The 21,372-nt window shown below is 41.1% G+C and overlaps 1 protein-coding gene across 3 annotated transcripts in view; it reads left to right on the top strand.

Moving 5' to 3' along the window:
* birc6 (baculoviral IAP repeat containing 6) overlaps positions 1–21,372 on the top strand; it is a 137,084-nt gene that overhangs the window by 80,250 nt on the left and 35,462 nt on the right. For all 3 annotated transcript variants that reach the window (XM_085478496.1, XM_085478497.1, XM_085478495.1), the window contains exons 57-64: positions 1,721–1,852; positions 1,981–2,142; positions 2,260–2,433; positions 6,452–6,651; positions 6,885–7,218; positions 7,605–7,822; positions 10,938–11,102; positions 11,664–11,835. In XM_085478496.1, the coding sequence (XP_085334622.1) occupies positions 1,721–1,852; positions 1,981–2,142; positions 2,260–2,433; positions 6,452–6,651; positions 6,885–7,218; positions 7,605–7,822; positions 10,938–11,102; positions 11,664–11,835 (1,557 nt within the window). The remainder of the gene's footprint in view (positions 1–1,720; positions 1,853–1,980; positions 2,143–2,259; positions 2,434–6,451; positions 6,652–6,884; positions 7,219–7,604; positions 7,823–10,937; positions 11,103–11,663; positions 11,836–21,372) is intronic.

Here is a 21,372-nt window from a genome sequence, read left to right as displayed (position 1 = left end):
AGAGCGCGTTTGCTGTCGCATTTTATTTGTAGTGTGAACGAGCAGACAAAAAAATCTGATTTGATCAAAAAATCTGAATTGAGCATTAAGACCTGCAGTGTGAACGTAGCCTATGTGTTGGCCCTGCGACAGACTGGCAACCTGCACCCTGCCTCTTGCCTTATGGTAGTTGGGATAGGCTGGATAAGCGGAAGAGAATGGATGGATGAAATGCAATTGTAAAGTTTGGGTTGGGTGGGTTGGTTGGGACTTATGCTGGCTGGTGTCCTTTGCCCCCCGGTCCTTTACAAAGTGGAATTGGACCTTAACTATCTCTGTTCTTTTAATGTGCAGCAGTAGCTTGGCACATGCAAGATTTAGAATAGCTTCATTTACATAGAGATGTACTACTGATGTTGGGGGCAGGCTGAAATGGTGGTTGGGAGTCACATTGCGCAACGGGCTTCCCGTCAGCAGTCGGTGAGTTGGGTGGCTGCCCTTTGAGACTGCAGGGCTGCCCTAGTACCATGATTGTGCTCGCTGGTGTCCTTCTGCATCTGATTATTGTCTCTTTGCTTGTGCAGTGCTATGGACTCCGCGTCCTGAATGTCTGTGCTGCCTGGGCGGGAGCAGGATATACACCCTGGCCTCAGTTGGGTTAAAGAGTAACCCCAAATACTGGTGGAGAATATTTTGTCTGGCTTATCGTGCTTGCACGCTATTGGCTTCACTGAGGATTGTAGCCACTTGGGGTCTGAGCTCATAGTTTCTCATCAGTGTTACGATATTTAAACTTTGGTGAGTCGTTTGACTTTGATGTGGGGAGGGATCAAAAAAAAAAATCTAAGAGAGCTACACGGTAGCCTGGCAGAAGTAGGAAGTGGAAAATTTCAGATTTTGTAAATGAGACTAGTGAGGTCTAAAGGCTACAGAACCACTGCCAAGACATTAGTGCATGACTTAGCCAAGTCAGGAATTGTAGTCTCAAAGAAGACCATTACTAGAAAGCTGTACAGGAACGAACTGCAACGTTAAAGACCACGAAAAAACACTTCTGAAGAACACAAATCCAATCTGAAGTATGCTGATGCAATTGGGAAAAAGAATATGCATGCTACAAGTAGGTCCTTTAATCAGTTGAGACAAAAAACTAGAGCTCTTTGAGCATAGAGATCCTGTTTATGTTCGGAGAAAGAAGGGAGAGGTGATCAACTCACGCTTTTCAACTTTAACTGGCTTTGTAAAGTAAGGACACAAGGGGGCAGCCCTTTCTCAAATTCCAAGCAAAATTTGATTAATTAAGAACTGGAGAAGTCATGTTTTTCAGTTATAAGAGCTGCAGTTTTAATTACAGCCTAAATTATTAACAAAATATCCCAGCAGTCAGCTCTGTCCTTGCAGTTTAATTCACTTGGCATTCTCTGGCTATCAAGGTCAGCTGTGCAGCGCTGATGCTGTGAGCTTCGGTATTACCTGTTAAGTACAAGGCAGCTATGATGAATAGCTCACCCCCTGGGACCTTGAAAAACCTGATACACTGCTGCTGTTACAGGGCAGTATGCATGTCTATAAGACATATCATCTTCTGGCTGTTCTTGTGTGGGTGAACAAATTTTGCATCTGATGCATCTTTTCTTTCCTTCTTTCTTTTAGCTTGCTAATGTTATTTAAACCAAAGCAATAAAAAAAACCAAGAAGTGTGACAAAATATATATTTAATTTTCTGTGTCTGTTTATCCAGATACACCCAGCATTACTGCCAAACTGATCAACGAGCAGAAAGAGGATAAGGAGAAGAAGAATCATGAAGAGAAAGAGAAGATGAAGGCAGACAACGGCTTCCAGGACAACTACAGTGTTGTAGTAGCCTCAGGTACAGTATGTGTGTCTTGTGTCATTTACACACCTAATAATGACACAGTATATAAGCTATGATGCATTTTGTTGAAAAACAAATATTGTTCTGTATTTCTGTATTTTTATTTTCTTCTCTGCCTTCAGGCTTAAAGTCCCAATCAAAGCGAGCTCTTTCCACCCCTCCCCGGCCTCCATCAAGGAGAGGCCGTGTCATGAGTGACAAGTTAACTGCTTCATCCAGTGTGGATCCTTCAGCTAAAACCATCAGTGTCCCTGTCTTCCACCTCTACCACAAGCTGCTTCCAGGTGCCACATACACAACCGATTCATATCAGACAGCAACAAGCGCAGGTCTTTGAGTAAAATGTAAAATGTTCACATATTACCGAAGAGAAACGGTGTGTACTCTGTCCTCTTATCCAGGTCAGCCACTCCCACCTGAGATGACCCTGGCCCAGCTACTCACACTTCTGTATGACCGCAAGCTACCGCAGGGCTACCAGTCCATCAGCCTGACAGTGAAACTGGGCTCCAAGGTCATCTCTGACCCCGGCCTTTCAAAGACTGACTCGTTCAAGAGACTCCGCACTGAGAAAGGTAATAAAACACACAGCTCCTAAGGAGGAGTCAGTTCAGATATTATACTGATGTCCCACTAAAAATATGCTTTAAAAAATCAATACAGCTGACTTATTTATTACTTTAACTGTAAAACTTTTGATGATTAATTACAATTTTAACTTTTTGTAAGCAGTCTAAATTCCTTCACTGATAATTTAGAGATTTCTCTTTTGCACATGAGCGCAAAACATAAACAAGCCAAATCTTTGTGAAAGATGCATCAAGCTGCACCCAATACGTGAAGTCAGACATATGAACAGCACCAAACATCCAGTCATTTCTAAACTAAAATGCAGACACCCAGCCATATATGCAGCATTTTCTAGGATGTCTACATACCAAATAATTGAGATACTGCAGCTAAAATGCAGCAATATTATAGAAGTAAAGCCAAAGGACCAACAAACGAAAAAGGCTCTGCCTGCTGAAAAACTCACAGGACCTTAGTTACAGTGTGCTTAAGTTGATCCTCTCACTTTGTCATCACATGATGTTGTGATTGGCTACTTTGAATTCACACCCCTGACTACCCACATCAGGCTCTCCCTCAGCTGTCCCAAACCAAAGACCACGCTAGTCCTGGTTAGAGGCTGAACAAACTCTTAATTTGTAATGAGTCCTGCACCTGTTCTGGTGTTTTTTCTCAACTGTGCAAACAGTATCTTTCAGATTATGTCACATTTGGGATTTTGGCACGGTCAGCTAGTCTATTCAGTGGTGCCTCTGTGTCAAATTCACACATCTAAATATGAAATGAAGGTTAACTTATCAAATAGAAATGGAAGAAACTAAGATTCTTCTCATTTTTATTATTATTTCAAGACCACTTCAGTAACTATGATCAAGTAAATAGAAATGGAGTTTTTAAAATGTAGTAAAAATCCAGACCTGTTTTTTTCCACTCTACTCTCACATCAAGATTTAATGGAATTGTACTTTGGTCTGAACTCAGTTCACATCACCTTGGCTGCTTCTCAGGCTGTACTGAGAGGCTTTGAAGTCTAAAAGCTTGCAGAGTGTTTTTTTTTTTTTAGCACAAACTGTTCAAACACTTTCCTGCTTACCTTTGCATTCATTTGGGAGTTAAGCCTTTTCATCCTTATATGTTGCTTTGGTACAACATTTATAGGGACGTTAGTGTTGCATTTGTGTCTCTAAACGATTGTGAACATGAGGGTTTTTTTTATGGCTGAAAGATGGTATATTTGAATTTGTGCCCACTTACTGTGAGAGTCTTACCTATTGACTCACATTGTAAATTGCTATTGAATTTCATTCAGTCAGGACAGGTTGTTGCTTGAATCCAACTGCTGATATCCCATTCAAAACTATGCTGTCATTCTGTAGAAGTGGTGACTTTCAGGCTGGTTATATTTAGCGTTTTGATTCTGCAGACTCATGGGTCAGTACTCGGTCAAATTAATTTTTAATGTCAATGTCAGCACTGGTGAATCTGCAGATATGCTCATATTCCCTTTATCCATGCGACATGTCCTATCCACAATCCATATTTTCCATCTTAACACTCATGTGTCACTGTTTAAGAAATCATAGGGTATGTGAAATGAGACTTTTATAACTACCATTTTTACCCTTCGGCTGTAAAGGCTGATGGGCAGATGTTGTCAGGTGAGCGGGCGGCGTAGATACCCGAGTTTGTGAATGTGAAAGCTATAGAATAAAGTGACTGACGAGCTTCAAATTGATATCATAGGTACATGTACTAAAAATCTTGGAAGTTTTTGGATCCTGGTGACCTTGACCTCAATGTCAGAAATAATGTTTTCTGAAAATCATGTGAATGGCATAACTTGAGAAAAAGGCAATATAGAATTTGGGTGACTTGGGTGAACCATTCTTTAAATCAAAATACACTGTATTTCTAAAAGTATTCACTCCTCCATCCAAATAAAGGATTCAACTGGTCCAGTCATTGCCAGAAGTGTATGAAATCAGCAGCTAGGAGTGCAGACTAATTCTGCACACATTGAGTTGCTCTCATGAGCTTTGTGAATTACAGCGAACCATAATGCCACCTGCACGTAAAATTTATCCACTACTGCTAAATATTCCACAGTAAACTGTGGTATTGTAATAAAGTGTAAGTGACTGGGAACAGTATCAACTCAGCTACGAAGTGATAGGCCACAAAATCAGAGCAGGGTCCATTGCAGAGGTCACCAACGTCCGATCGCTTCAGACCTCCAAACTTCAGGTGAACTTCAGATTAATTGAAGAACAGTGTACAAAGAGGTTCATGGAATGTGTATCCATGTTTAGCACCTGCATCCAAACCTTACTTCCCCACAACTCAATGCAAAGTGCCGGATGCAGTAATGTAAAGCACACACCAGCTTTGGATCTTCTGGAGCTAAATGAGGCCACCCAAACACATGAGATGTCATCGATAAGGCCAGGATGCCCTTAGTTGAGCACATCAGGACTTAGTAGTGGAGCTCAAATAAGTCAAAAGATATAGAACAAAAAGTAAAATCCCAGGAGGACATACCTTCAAGAAATATTTTAAAGAAATCATTGTTTATTAACTTTTACTTTATTTTATAAGATATTTTTCTTTTATGCTTGCTCTTTTCTTTTTTCTTGTTTTTTTTTTTTGCTCCATCATCTGGATGAATTGTACACCTTTTGAGTCTTTTCTATCCACAAATTTTTTGTGAATACTCACTGCCTGCAAATACAGACAATTCAGATATTTAAGAAAAGGAAAACTGTTAACGGTTTTCACCCCAGTTACATACCTTGAGTATGTAACTGAGCAGCTCAGTTTTTCTTTAGCCATTACCTTCACATAACGAATGGGTACTGACTCATCACTTCCTTCCAATGAACTCGAATAAACTACCCAAATGTGCCCACTGCCCAGACACTAACTGCTTGACGGGGTCTGTCATTATCTTCATTTAACCAATAGATTCATCCTCTCTGTGGATCCTGATTCACTGTGTCATTCCATAACCTGTAGAGATTAGACACCTGCAGTACAGGACAGCTTACCGATGACAGGGATTTGTGGCTCGGTGAAATCTCTCTCTGATTCAGACTTTGCATCAGGGATTTAATTTCATTAAGGGAAATTCTTTACATATTTTGTAAACCAGTTGGTTTTCTTTTGAGAGAAAGGACCTTGTCAGGCTTCACTTCCACAAACCTTATTATTACAGAATTAAACTTACCAGTTTGTGACAGTGCACAACTGTGACACACAGTGTTGTCTTCAGTTAGAATCCTCAGGATTAATACAGACGTTGGATAAGGATTGCAAGAGTGATGAAACTCTGGGAAAGAGTTAAATATGGTTAAAAGATTCTGTTGATTCTATTTAACCATGAGTTGACACAATGCAACAATGCATAGCAATCAGCCCAGTTAATCAAGTTCATCACAAGTAACGTCACATCTTTATTCACAATGACCAAGGAGTTTTCTCAAAGTAGATATAACCTGCTATTGCCTGCTGCTTTTTTTTAAGACAATTAAACTTTTTGTGATTTGCAGTTCAGAATAACCTGTAATTCAATCAATCTCTTTTATAAAGCACTGAATTCACTTTTCTTCCAAAAAGATCTTAGTAATTGTTAAAATTTGTAGATATTTTCGTTAGTTCTGTCATCAAAAATGTATTTGTAAACATTTTAGTTTTAGTAATTAAACATAAACATTTTTAGTTAAATTATTTAATGCTTAAACCAGTTAGACCTGCAGAAAGGCGTTAGATTCTCCAGATTTAGCTTAAGGAACCCTGCAGGGAACCTTACCTTCTCTGTGTATAGTGTGGTTGAACCTCAGAACATATCACATAATAATGTGTGTAAAAATATTTATTATGGACAGAATTAAGACAAACATAGCAGGTGGATTTACAGGAGATTACTGAACTGTTAAGAGTTTGCTGAAACAAACAAAAGGCTTGTAATTGTTTTCAGTCTCAGCCAGTGGATGAACGTACAAGGTCCTCTCTTTGCTCTACTTGCAGTGGATCACTGTGACATCCTGAATAGCTGCCCTGAGGATGAACCAATGATGCCTAATGAAGAATGTCTGGATGCCGCAGCTGATGAGTCCCTGCTGGAGACGAGTCCCATTCAGTCACCTCTGCAAGTCTTTGCTGGCATGGGGGGCCTGGCCCTGATAGCGGAGAGGCTGCCCATGCTATACCCCGATGTCATTCAGCAGGTAAAACTCAGCTTTCAAGAGGCACAGAAAATTAGAAATTGAACAACTTGCATACATACAGCAGTTCTTTAGTATTAACTTTTTATTTCACAACAAATGTTTTGAGCTTACCTGCTCTGGCTCCTCTGATGCCCTGATAAAGAGCCTTGTGTGTCTCCTAAATTCACCTGTCAGCATTGTCTTGCATTTCACACCTTCGCTGAGCCTTTACTCGTCGTTGCGGTTGTTCACAGGTCAGCGCTCCTGTGGTTCCCTCCAGCACACAGGAGAAGCCCAAGGACAGCGACCAGTTTGAGTGGGTGACCATAGAGCAGTCGGGTGAGCTGGTGTATGAGGCACCAGAGTCCATTGCAGCGGAGCCACCGCCCATCAACAAACAACAGTCCCAGACATCCTCATCGTCATCATCCTCAGTGCAGACCATGTCGCCCATCCCTGCCCACTCACTGGCAGCTTTTGGCCTCTTCCTGCGCCTGCCAGGTTACGCAGAGGTGTTGCTAAAGGAGAGGAAACATGCCCAGTGTCTGCTGCGGCTGGTACTGGGTGTCACAGACGATGGAGAAGGCAGTAAGTCTGAAAACACGTCACAGCTGTCCACACTGAAATTCACCTTGGGCTTTGAACTTTTAGCTTGGGAAGTATTTAATGCCAGAAAAAGTTTGAGAATTGCTAAGCTATTTGAAAGAAAGCTCTTGCAAAGATCCTTTGCACACAGCTATTTCTCCTGTCTGTCCCCAATTGACTAAAATATAAAATTTACTGTGTTTTCTAACCAGCGAGAGTTTGTCAGCACGGTGTCTTATTTTCCTTTTTGCCCCCCCCTTCAAGAAAAGTAAAATAAAAATGGATTGTTCATGTGTGATTTAATCGACTAAAACACAAATCTAAACAACAAATATAAAAGCAGCATCAAAACCTTCTTATTTTGAGTGTCTGCTTTGACATCTTCTTAGGTCACATCCTGCAATCTCCATCAGCCAACGTGCTCCCCACACTACCATTCCATGTCCTGCGAGCACTGTTCAGCAGCACCCCTCTGACCACAGACGACGGTGTGCTTCTGCGTCGCATGGCTCTGGAAATCGGTGCCATCCACCTCATTCTAGCCTGTCTGTCAGCTCTGAGCCACCACGCCCCTCGCAACCCCAATGCCAATACCAGCGTCTCTGAGGTATGACCCATATCACACATACATTCTGTTTCTAATCGTCAATTGTCCCTGACGATAGAGCAGGGCGATGTGACCAAAAAGATTTATCACGATATACATTTGAAATTTTGCGATAACGATATAACTGACGATATAATTGACACTAGACAAAACACTTTACAACTCCACAACTTTATTAGTGCAAAAAAAACATCTATGTATTTTCACTTAAACAAGCAGCTGTTTTATGTGTATTAAAGTTATATAAAAACGTAACAGTGCAAATTCCTTGACAGTTTAACCAAAAGGCATTTCCAGTGGAAACTGGCCGACATATCCTCAGCATAACCATGTATAATATCCACAAAACTTCAAAGAAGTTATACACACACAATACGGTAATATTATGTTGGAGCACAGTACGTATCACTCCGCGAGGCTCCTGCCTATGAAAGCCGTAATGCTCCGACAATCTATCAAGTGGTGCGGCTTCGTAGCTTAGCAAAGTCGTACTAAAACATTTGACAGATTTTCGAGCACCGTGTACATAAAATCGTTTCGAGGTCAGTAAACACAACCAGGATTCAAACATAAGGCACACGGGATTATAAGGGGCTCTGTCGACTTTCAGAAAAATCAAAGGATTGATTTTAAGTGTGCCGTATTTTCCAAACAACACGGTAATAACGACGGCCCGCTAGCATGCTCTACCAAAAATAGTGCTTTGTTGTGTATCTGACGGATGAAAGCTAAACCAGTTCCACACCACTGAAGCTGCAGCATTTTTACAAACCAGTTCAGCTTCATCTGTTTCATTCAACGATCCGCTTTCGCTCTTCTCATTCGGCGTCGCCGCCATGTGCGTATGTAAACAAAGGCACTGCGCATGCGCGTTTTACCCATATTCTATCACGATATGTCATTTTCCTATCGTTGCCCAAAGTTACCGGTATTACCGTGAACGGTATGATATAGCCCAGCCCTACCTGACGATACATTTTGGCTCTTTCTTTTAAATTTGTGGCTGATGACAGCTTCCTGTCGGTGTTGCATTGTGAATTATTTCTTGAACCTTTCACCAGCCTGTGAGATGTCTAAGAAAAGAGAGTCCTGTCCAGCTCTTGTCATTTTCTTACTTCTGTCAGACTAACCCAGCTTCATGCCACTGGCTACTCTCACTTTGCCTGAGTGTTTTGCTGTTGGCAGTAATGGAGAAACTGAGGATAAAAACGATTGCCGTTATTAATGACCCTCTGTCTTGCTGCTTTACTTACGGCTTCCTTAGCGTACCTTTGCCTGGCAAATGGCTTAATTGTTCATAGTGAATGATAAAAAACAAACAGCTGCAGGGAGAAAAGGCTGTGCATCCGAGATGTCTTTTGTATAATTGATGTCTGCAGGGGGAGAAACGGGTAGTACCTCACCTCGACTTGCCTGACTCTGCTAACTGCACATCTTCTATGACCTGAAGAAGTGCAGATAGGGCTGTTCGATATAACAATATATATCAGATGACGATATAAAAACGTCTATCGTTTCATTTTACGCTATTGTTTCGTGGTGTCGCAAAAGAAACCGTTTATGGCAATATTTTTTTCATTGTTTTGATCGCAGTCATTGGTTTTTATGTGTTGTCGTCAGCAACAACGACAGTAAAACCATCACGTGTTGGCTTGTTTATTTTCCGCATAAATCTTTCAAAATAAAGCTTAAGATCCTGTTGAGACTTTTCAAAATAAACTGAATCACGTGAAAGAGCAGATTGTTTACAGATGAGAATTAAAAAAGAGCCACCAGGTGCTAAAAAATAAACCTTAGACTCAAACGTTAGAACAGGCTTTCCCCGCAGCACGCTGTGTAATAAATACTCAAAGAAAACTGCAGCCTTTACAACTTATGTCTAAAAATGTATAGTTTCATGCCTCTGTTAAAACACTCAACTCCAGGTACACGACGCCCAGCTGGAAACACTTCACACAAGTCGAGCTGCCCGAGATTGACAGAATTTACAGAAAATGTTACATTTTTGTGATTTATATCGTTATCGGGACGATAGATGTCTTATATAGGGATATGAGATTTTGGTCATATCGCACAGCCCTAAGTGCAAAGTATATGGACGTTTAGCTCTTGAAACAAAAAAATTAAGGATGTGCTTTACATACAAATGTAGAGCAATTTACAAACCATTCTGACAGCAATATAGCATCAATGGGCTTTTAAATAAAGTCGGGAAGAGAGAGCCTGGTTTGTGTTTGTATGCATTTAATGGCAGCTTGTGTTAATGTGTAGGAAAAATCAATGATTGTTTTCCTAGTGTGAATGGCAGAGGTCACATCTGAAATCATAGTTACTGTGATCTCAGGTGTAGGTCTTCAGCGCTTTTTTTTTTTTTTTTTTTTTTTTTTTTTTAATTTTTATAAATTAAAGGGGCCTCAAAGAGAGGCGTAAGAACAGAGTCAACAATGGTTTGGTATCCCAGAAAAAGAATAAACCAGTTAGACCTGTTTTCTTATCATGTTTCAAACACCAAACTGAAAAAATTAAAACATATCTAGCTAAAGCATATGAGCTTATGAGTTTTTCACCCCCTGAGTGGAGGTGTTGTCACTGGGTTCCTGAAGCAGACCTGCCTTGTTTTTGTTGTGGTGGTGATGTGTCCGGTCTCATGCTTGTTCAGGGACTGTGTGAATACACAAATCTGAGCCAAACGCATCACACTGGCAGTGGTTGACCTTGATCTCCTGAGACCCATGTTCTGGAGTGGTAGCACTGGTGTGAGATAAGACACTGTGTTTTAAACATGAGAGACAATTGAACAAAACATTAACTTTAAACTTCAGGGACCAATTTTCTGTCTGCTCCTTTGACTCATTTCTTGTTTGACTCCATGTGACCATCACAAATGTTTTATGGCAGCTTTCTATGTAGGCCACAACCAACTCTGACCTTTTTGAATACATGATAAAACGTGATGAAAAAGCAGCAACAGTGTTTACGCCTGAATTTCATTAATAATTGTTAAAGGGAAGTAAAAATGCAAAATCTTTGATTTGTGTGTGTGTGTGTGTGTGTGTGTGTGTGTGTGTGTGTGTGTGTGTGTGTGTGTGTGTGTGTGTGTGTGTGTGTGGGGCAGCCACAGATATCCAGCTGTCATGGTGGGGGGACCAGTGAGGAGCAACAGCTGTACTGGGCTAAAGGAACAGGTTTTGGTACTGGATCTACAGCGTCAGGCTGGGACGTAGAGCAGGCCCTCACCAAGCAAAGGCTAGAGGAAGAGCATGTCACTTGTCTACTCCAGGTAAGTGCAAATGAGCATTTTTTTTTTAAGGTGGGTTATTTTTGCCTGGTATTCCCTATGAAACATGGGCCATAAATGAACCCATTAATTTTTTTGTGAACTTGCACTATAGTATTCAAATTCAACAGACTGACCAAACTACAAGACGCAAATAATGAGCAGACAGCTGGGTTAAATGGAGGGCAGGGAACTAAAACGGCTTGTTTCGGGCAGGGGATAAAAAAAGGGCTGCAGCAATGCTCAATTTAAGATGAGTAAGGATTCATTTGAACCATGAACCACGCAAAGGTATCATATCTAGCTATGTTTAATTTCTTTTGATGTTACTTACTGTGCCTTGTCATAGTGAGAGATGAGCACCCAACAATACAGTTGGTGCATATATTTGATTCCCAATAAAGAGGTATGCTTATCATCCTGGCAGTTGTGGTGTGTAGGAAGGGACATCTGAAGACACACAGTGATCAAAAACATGGATTCTCCCTCATCCAGAGCAGGTCACATGAACGCTTTTCTTCATAAAGGGTAAATTTTAATTCTGCATTTGTTTTTCTTTACTAGGTCTTGGCAAGCTATATCAACCCAGCAGGCTCAAGTGGCTGCCACATTGCTGATGCCTCTTCAACAGCCAGCAGAGCTCACAACAGCTCAGCACTGCCAGCAGTGCTGCTAGAGCTGCTGAGCCAGTCCTGCCTCATTCCCGCCATGTCCTCTTACCTACGCAACGACTCAGGTAGGGCCCATGTCTTTGCAAGTGATGAGTATGACCAACAGAGAGACGGATCTAGCCTCTGTGCGCCTTGATTCCTAGGCCCCACCGGTTGGCTGAGGAGAAGTGATTTGAACCTCTGTATATTTCAGCTCAACAGAGTGATCACGTAGGAATTTCTACCATAAACACTAAGCAAGAAAGATGACTCTCCTGTCACACTGAAGTGGACATGAAAGGGTTATCTGTAAAAATAATGTTGTATCCCTTAGATCTTTCGTTCTATTCACTGAAATGAATAGTGCTTACCCACACAAAGGAAATAGGACTTTTGTGGTTTACATCAAACATGACACAGACCTTTAGGCAACATGTTAAATTCTCTAAGGAGAGACTGCTGATAAGTGATGGTAGCTGAGTTTGTAAGAGATTAATGACACAGAACTATAGAACAACTGAGAATGCAATCACGAGAATGAAAATAAACATTTCACTTTTTATTAGGCATCAAGATGGGGATAGTTTACGGCTCAAGTCACCTTGAGTCTTCATAACATCTTTATTTACAGTCTGTTTGCTGAGACCTGGTATGCATCTTACCAAAAGTAACATGTAAGTTACTGTCTGCTTGATAGTAACTTACATTTTTCACTGAGAATATTGATCAACTCAAGTAAGTCTGTGACAAGCACAATGTAATATCCTGTAATTGAATCTAGCTTGCCCACTATAAAAATGCAGAAAGCTGCATACTTCCAGTAGGCTTGATAAGTTTGTGGTTATCATTGCTCCTATAGTATGTGTTTAGAAATCTGTCATTAAGAAGTCTTACCGCTCCATGTTTCATTATTTAGATTCTACATACTCGAAAACATCATGAAATCAATTTCCTGAAGGGTTTCTGGCATTTGTGTTTGTGGGCAGATTTTTAAAAAAAAAAGAAAAAAAAAAGACCAATTTTCAAAAATGATAAATTTAACTGATTGCTATCAACCTGGGAAGCAAACATCAGAAAAGCAGTCTGCTACTTAACACTCGGTGTTCTGTGGACACAGAGAGAAAGTAACACCTATATGCCACTTTAAAGTTTTTGTTTACACAATTAACCATAGCTGTATGCTCACTGGCTAAACGTGTTCGTTGTTGTTTATACCTAAGAGTCTAGCAGGGATACTGTTGAAGACAAAGTCAAAGGAGCTTGCAAAGAAGAAGACAAAGCTACAGCTTTGGCATGAAATCTTGGATTCCAGGGACTTTAGAGTAATTTTATATTGTATAGCAAAGAGAGAACTCCAATTTCAGAATGTAAAAGTGCTAAGCAGATAAATATATACATGAATGCAAGTGAATGTAGACGGTGCTGCACAGTTAAGGTTAGGTCAGCCCACTGCTTATATCCTCGATCGTGGCTCAAGAGTTGGGAGTTCGCCTTGTAATGGGAAGGTTGCTGGTTCGAGCCCCGGCTTGGACAGTCTCGGTCGTTGTGTCCTTGGGCAAGACACTTCACCTGTTGCCTACGGGTGGTGGTCAGAGGGCCCGGTGGCGCCAGTGTCCGGCAGCCTCGCCTCTGTCAGTGCGCCCCAGGGTGGCTGTGGCTACAATGTAGCTTGCCATCACCTGGGCATCTGGTGATGGCGACACATCATGTGTGAATGGGTGTGTGAATGGGTGGATGACTGGATGTGTAAAGCGCTTTGGGGTCCTTAGGGACTGGTAAAGCGCTAGTATCATCCCAGAGCCTGTTACAGTGAGTGTATGCTACCTGTGTGTGCCTAATGCTGCTGGTTGTTTAACTTTGCAGGAGTATGTAAGCATGCATGCTGGCTTGTATTAATGTGCCCCTGGTCTCATAATTAAATAACAGCTGATAAATAGCATTGTGAGTGTTGTAATTACTCCTCATTATCTGGTAAAAGCCTCTGACGTGTGTTTAAATCCAAGTGTTTCCACATGCTGTGTTAAAGCATGTCCTTTGTAATACTTTTAAAACTGATATATTTATCACCCAGCTTAATAGCACATAGGTATAATGTCATGTGTTGAGTAGACATTGATTAGAGTTAATTGAAATCATGGTGTGTCCTGCCAAATAGAAGCTGGGAGCAGCTGGACCACCTTTTACATGAAAGCCAGGTGGCCAGGAGGTCCAAGGTGTGAATAAATGACTGACCAGAGCTGACTGTAGTGAACACTGGTTTTCTCTCCTTCTCTAACATTATTGTCTATGCTCTGCTTATTTAATTTAGCATCACATTGACTGCACGCGCACAAGAAAAAATACAGTCCCATAGAAATTTTGCGTCCTTTTTTAATATACTCTAGTCTGTGAAGCTTTTAGTAAAATGTTGCTATTTTTGTTTCTTTTTTTAGCCATGTTCTGTAGTATCCTTAACTGGCAGTTTAAGTTTCTTCATTCTACACCTTAGCCTTCATTGCCTCTGATAACTGGCTCGAGGTAACATTTATAACGGGCACTTTGACACACATCGAGAGATGGAGCACTTAATTCATTGTCATCTCATTTTTAAATACAGCATGGTCCAAAACACAAAATATGTCTTTTTGAAAAATAAAACCTTTTTTTTTTTTTTTCAATAAGACAATTTATTAAATATAGCTGAAATATTTGTAAGATTTTTCATATTCTCGGCTAAAACATACTTTGTTTCAGAATTTTTAACACTAACATAATTCAGCTGTTTGTTTTTTTTGCTCCTGGTGTCAAAAAAGATACTTGCATTGCCTTACCTTGGCCTCAAGTAACAATGTGAGGGATCTTGGGGTCTTGAACTTTTATCCTCCTTTTGTTGCCCTGCAATAGGCTACTGGGAGCTTCCCATTCTGGACTATCCTGCTTCTTCACTCACCTATTTCATTTACTGTATGTTTATACACCTGTCTGCATTTAATCATTAGTTACTTTTCATCTCTGGCTCTCTTCTGCAGTGTCTTTTGTTCTGTCTCTCTGGAGATTGTGCCCCTCCCTAATCTCGGTTCTATCTGAGGTTTCTTCCTGTTAAATGGAGTTTTCCCTTCCCACTATTGCCAAATGCTTGCTCAAATTGGGTCATGTCTTGAATATAAAAGAGACACAACAAGTTTTCGATAACTGAAGAACCAAAAACTGCGAAACTCTGCCCACTAGGCTGAAGAAATGCCAGAGAAGCAGAGCCCAAGAGAATGAATGGCCTGCTTGCCAAAGATCCATTCAGAGTATATGTTCAGCTACAAGGGAGCAATTTCACAATGGAAGACACAGCCAGAACTGAAATTGAGCGTACCATAGCAATCTTCCAGAGCAGAAACAACGAGTCTCCAGAATAAAGACCTGAACAGCACCAGAACCCAAAATGACTCGTACTAGCTGAGGAAGCTAACAGCACTCCTTGATTGCTTGACTGCACAAATAAGGGCGCTGCTATGCGAGTACCTGAAAGGTTGAGGGTGAAGATTAGTTGGTTTCAGGGCCTTGGTTGGTTTTAATCTGCCACATGGGATGTACCATTGACTTACACAGGGAAGTGGCTGACATCAATCTTACCAGTGGCTAGGAAGGACAGAACAGAGGTGTTCTGAGCATGGTAGAAAGGAAGACTGCTACAAGACTGCCCCAGAGACTATCAAACACATAGTAGCAAGATGGAAGATGTGAGCTGGGACTATGTACACTGAGAGGCACAACCAAGTGGCTTATAGTGTCCAAGAACATCTGTGATGCATAGAGATTAGAAGTCCTCAAGCCCCAATCGAACCAATATGGGACACCACTAAAGGTGATGATGAATTAAAAACAGGGCGACGGTCAGTGGAATTTCTACCTTCACACAGAGAAGCAGCTGTGACCAACCAACCAGACATAGTTGTGGTTGAGAAGATGCAGAAGACTGTAGGTTTGATAGATGAGACAACAACATCAGGAAGGAGGAGCACGAGAAAATAGAGAAGCATCAAGGACTGCGGGAACCACTGGAACAGGTTTAGAAAGTTAAGTTCTAAGTGGTCCCAGTGGGATTAGGAGCATTAGGACCTATAACTCCCAAACTGGAAGTGTAATTCCAGGCTTAACATTAGAGGTATCTGTCCAGAAGATTGCAGTCCTACAGTGCCTACCACTGCAATGAGTAAGAGGAAGATTTGTTTTAAATATCCAAAGGTGGGAACTGACAATGTACCTTGTTAATTGTACTCGAGTATTTACACAAATCTGTTCTTTTTACTCCTCATATTTTCAAAACAGGCTTGTAACTTTAGGGTTTAACACATTTGAGGAAAGATTTTTGGCATCAGTGTGAGCCTTCAGACCTTTAAACTGATTTGATCCTAAATGGATGAACAATAGCACACAAAATACGATATTATTTGTGTATCACTGGATTATCACATACAAAAACATTAAAGATGCAAATACATAATTTATTCATCATTTATAGTGCTATACTGAGGAGTTGAGGTTAACTAGGTTGAAACGATTTGGAACAGTGTTTTGGTTGAAAATGTCCATAATTGTGGTCATGGTGCCAATTTAGATTGTGTATTAGATCGTGAAGATCCAACATCTGGAGGATGTGCAGGATAAATTGATTAGCTTGTCATACTGTGGTGAGTTTATAGTAAAGCACTGTTCTGAATTGGTGCACAATGGCTGTGTTGCTAATGGTTACTGTTAGGTGGTTAGATGATACTTAGATTTCTTTTTTAATTCACTTAATTCTAACTTTATGCAACTTGATATGATCTAGTTTAAGGGCAGTGTAAACAGTATACTGATAATGGCTGGAGTCTAAGCAAAGATGGCTCGTGAAACATCTGTTTACATCTTATGTACAGTGGGGCAAAAAAGTATTTAGTCAGCCACCGATTGTGCAAGTTCCCCCACTTAAAATGATGACAGAGGTCAGTAATTTGCACCAGAGGTACACTTCAACTGTGAGAGACAGAATGTGAAAAAAAAATCCATGAATCCACATGGTAGGATTTGTAAAGAATTTATTCATAAATCAGGGTGGAAAATAAGTATTTGGTCACCTCAAACAAGGAAAATCTCTGGCTCTCACAGACCTGTAACGTCTTCTGTAAGAAGCTTTTCTGTCCCCCACTCGTTACCTGTATGAATGGCACCTGTTTGAACTCATCATCTGTATAAAAGACACCTGTCCACAGCCTCAAACAGTCAGACTCCAAACTCCGCCATGGCCAAGACCAAAGAGCTTTCGAAGGACACCAGGAAAAGTATTGTAGACCTGCACCAGACTGGGAAGAGTGAATCTACAATAGGCAAGCAGCTTGGTGTGAAAAAATCAACTGTGGGAGCAATCATCAGAAAATGGAAGACATACAAGACCACTGATAATCTCCCTCGATCTGGGGCTCCACGCAAGATCTCATCCCGTGGGGTCAAAATGATCATGAGAACGGTGAGCAAAGATCCCAGAACCACACGGGGGGACCTGGTGAATGACCTGCAGAGAGCTGGGACCAAAGTAACAAAGGTCACCATCAGTAACACACTACAACGGCAGGGAATCAAATCCCGCAGTGCCAGACGTGTTCCGCTGCTGAAGCCAGTGCATGTCCAGGCCCGTCTGAAGTTTGCCAGAGAGCACATGGATGATACAGCAGAGGATTGGGAGAATGTCATGTGGTCAGATGAAACCAAAGTAGAACTTTTTGGTATAAACTCAACTCGTCGTGTTTGGAGGAAGAAGAATACTGAGTTGCATCCCAAGAACACCATACCTACTGTGAAGCATGGGGGTGGAAACATCATGCTATGGGGCTGTTTTTCTGCCAAGGGGACAGGACGACTGATCCGTGTTAAGGACAGAATGAATGGGGCCATGTATCGTGAGATTTTGAGCCAAAACCTCCTTCCATCAGTGAGAACTTTGAAGATGAAACGAGGCTGGGTCTTCCAACATGACAATGATCCAAAACACACCGCCCGGGCAACAAAGGAGTGGCTCCGTAAGAAGCATTTGAAAGTCCTGGAGTGGCCTAGCCAGTCTCCAGACCTCAACCCCATAGAAAATCTGTGGCGGGAGTTGAAAGTCCGTGTTGCTCGGCGACAGCCCCAAAACATCACTGCTCTCGAGAAGATCTGCATGGAGGAATGGGCCAAAATACCAGCTACTGTGTGTGCAAACCTGGTAAAGACCTATAGTAAACGTTTGACCTCTGTTATTGCCAACAAAGGTTATGTTACAAAGTATTGAGTTGTATTTTTGTTATTGACCAAATACTTATTTTCCACCCTGATTTACGAATAAATTCTTTACAAATCCTACCATGTGAATTCATGGATTTTTTTTTTTCACATTCTGTCTCTCACAGTTGAAGTGTACCTCTGGTGCAAATTACTGACCTCTGTCATCATTTTAGGTGGGGGAACTTGCACAATCGGTGGCTGACTAAATACTTTTTTGCCCCACTGTATATCCTTAATGAGCAGTAAATCTCAGAGCAGCAGCAGCACAGGTCAACTAATCACAGCCTGTCCATCAAGATAATCTTCTGTAGGTCATAGGTTTTTGACTTTTACTTGACTAAAGACATTAAATTGGTCCGTCAACTTTTACGAGGTTTTGTTTTGTTTTTTTTATAACTCCCCTGAACTAAAATATGTCTGCCCCCCTTGCCATCTCTGCATACATCTCAAAACTGGAATTAAGTAATCTGGAATCCATTTCATAAATAGAAATGACACATGTCCCCTCCACCTTACTACTTAATTCCAGTTTTGCTTTGTCTCAAACAGATATGATTTAAAGTTAAAATATGTTGTATGCAGTTAATGGCCATTTTGGTACATCATTCCTGCTGATTAAACATTAGCATAATGTAGGAGAGTAATGGTCGGTAGTGATTCATCATGTGGCAAAGAAAGCAGTTCCTTTGTGTTTTCCAAATGCATAGGCCTCACAGTTTGTCCACTCATTTGTTTTAACTGTTTTTTCACAGCAGGCTAAGGAAAACTATGTTTTTGAATGAAATGCTTGACCTTGTGCACAGAAAGTCTTTTGTTCCCTATACAAACCCGTACACACTTCAAGGATTTCCTACATCACAAGGCATATTATTGACATCAGTACAAGGTGAAAGCTAAATACGCCACAGCACCACCTTCATTCATTACCACAATGTCCCTGTGGATTTGTGAATTTGCAGTTTATCACTGCTCACCCGTGGAATTGTAGATTCTATTACCACACGCTTCCCTCCTTGCAGTTAAAATGGGTAGATGAGCACTTTGAAGTGGATCAGGGCAAAGGTGAGAAGTAAGATGCCACCACCAGTGATCATTGTTGTAATTAGATCCCATTCATGTAAAGTTATATACACGAATCCTTCTACGCAAACACCTTGGGGGTTTTCACAGATGAGGCTGGAAACTCATTCTTATTGTTATTCTTGGGTGTTTATTGTTCAAATGTCCCCCAATTCCACAATACATCTAGACGTTATTCAGATATTTATCAAAAGCTTTTTAATACAGGAAAATGATTGCTGACACTACCCTTAAATGAATATGAGCAAATAAATGAAGAGACCTCTGCGATCCCTCTGCACCTGACACATTTTACTCACACTCACCGACTTTCAAAGATGGACAGAGATGAAGAAAGAATATAGAGCATAAGCCCCATTTCAAATGGAAACTACATAGTTTAATTACAAGTTGATCCCATTCCTTAATGTCTTGCAACTGTGACTTCTGTGTAAGACCTGTGTATTATCAAAAATAGTTTCACACTTTTGGGGTTTGGGAAGCACTTCTAGAACACCTCAGTATAGTGTGAATTTGTGGTACACATGATGTGAAGTTGCAGGTCTGTCGGAAGTTGTTGTAAAGCCACATTGCTTAGGAAGAGTGCTGTATTTGTATTACTGTAAGGGCCCTGAATCAAACACATTTTGTGGCCCTGAAGACTTACAGGTGACCAGCAGTGTTTCCAGAAGCAGCTTCCAGTTGTCACTTTATAGACTTTGCCTTTAATCATATTGTTGAGAACTCCTTCCAGACAAGTAGCAATTATGCTCCCCAAAGTTTTGAATTTAAAAAGAGAGAAAATATATCGGGTTTCTACAACACTTCTTTCCAGTAAGTACAACAGTCCAAAAAAAATCTGATCTAGGGAAATTTTGTTTTTCCTCTTGGGCCACACGGGGGAGTCAGTCCTGGCTGGGAGCTTGATGATGTCCATCTGGCATACCCTGGTTCCAGCCTAGTCCTGTTCCTGCCATGTCTCCCAGCCCTTTGTTATCTTGTCGGCTCATGGCTGTGGCTTGGCAATATGGCTTGTTTGTTTACATCTTTAACCAGTCTGTTGATTTCCCTTCTCCTCTCTCTGGGATAGACTTTCATTTCAAACTTTTTTTTCCAACATGTGTGGCTTTCTAATTAACCCCGTCCTTCACTACTGCTCACTTCAGCTTTTCTGGCATATTTTCTCTGATTTAGAAATCCTTTTCTTCAGTTTTGGTATGTCACAGTGTGGTGTAGATATAAACAAAAACGATTACAAACAGGTTAAGAAATGTGCCAATGATGCCTAGCATGGCCAGTATGGACTCCTCCTGCTCCTCCTTGAGCTCCAGTGCCCGCACGTCATCAAGGGTGATGACTGTAGTACCCATGGTGCTGTTATTCACCTAACCTGGCAAGGGTGCACTTATCTGGAATGAAAGGAAGTGAAGGGGACTGTGTCAGACAAGAACTGAAAGTAACATCAAATCATAATTGGGTGTCTTTTCATTGCTCAGCTGCATCCTTTTTACTGTACTACTAATCTGCTAGTTTTTGCTCAAAAAACACATTCAAACAGCCCTGGTTCAGGCAGTGCCAACATAATCTCTCCCACCCCACCAGCCACAGGAAAATTAATCATGAATCAAATACAACAATGGCTGCATAGAGTGGAATGGAGATTAGTCTTTGAAGACTGCTTCTTACAACCTGCTACAGATTGTAGCTGAGCTCCTCAGTTGTGAGCTAGGAGCCAGCACTTAGTCAGCCTCATTTTAGGATTACTTGGAATGAAGCTTTTAAATTGTTAGCAATGATGCTCATTGGCATTCTCCATGTTAAAATAAGTTTGATTTAAAGATTGAGCATGCTACACCCACCTCCTCTGTATAGGTCTTAAATTAATAATCCCCCCTATCCCAGGCTCCTTGAAGTAGTTGTTCTGAGCATAATTCCCATTTTCCCTATGGATAAGTCTTAGAAGGTAAAAATTAGGAGCTAACGATGTTGTCTGAAAGATGAACAGGATATTTCTATCCTTGGGTTTATAATAGAATAACATTCACACTCTTTCCCTTCAAGTCTGGAAAATTATTCTTAAATTCAGATAAGTCAAAAGCAATAGGGTAGGAAGGGGAAAGTGGCTTACCCTAAAGCGCCTTAGGTGTAAGACATCATCATCCGGCATGCTTTTTGGGTCCTCACAGAAAAACCATGGCTTTAAGGGCATTCTACATGTGGAGAAAAAAAAAGAGGTGGGGAGGCTGGGTAGAGACTGTTCCAGTGCCTATAAGCGACAGACCAAGTGGCGGAGAGAG

The sequence above is a fragment of the Copadichromis virginalis genome, linkage group LG13, assembly GCF_057382275.1.
Source record: "Copadichromis virginalis isolate Kocher_CV1m ecotype Utaka linkage group LG13, C_Virginalis_male_GT1.1, whole genome shotgun sequence".
NCBI classification, from domain to species: Eukaryota; Metazoa; Chordata; class Actinopteri; order Cichliformes; family Cichlidae; genus Copadichromis; species Copadichromis virginalis.
This window is presented reverse-complemented; position numbering and strand designations above follow the sequence as displayed.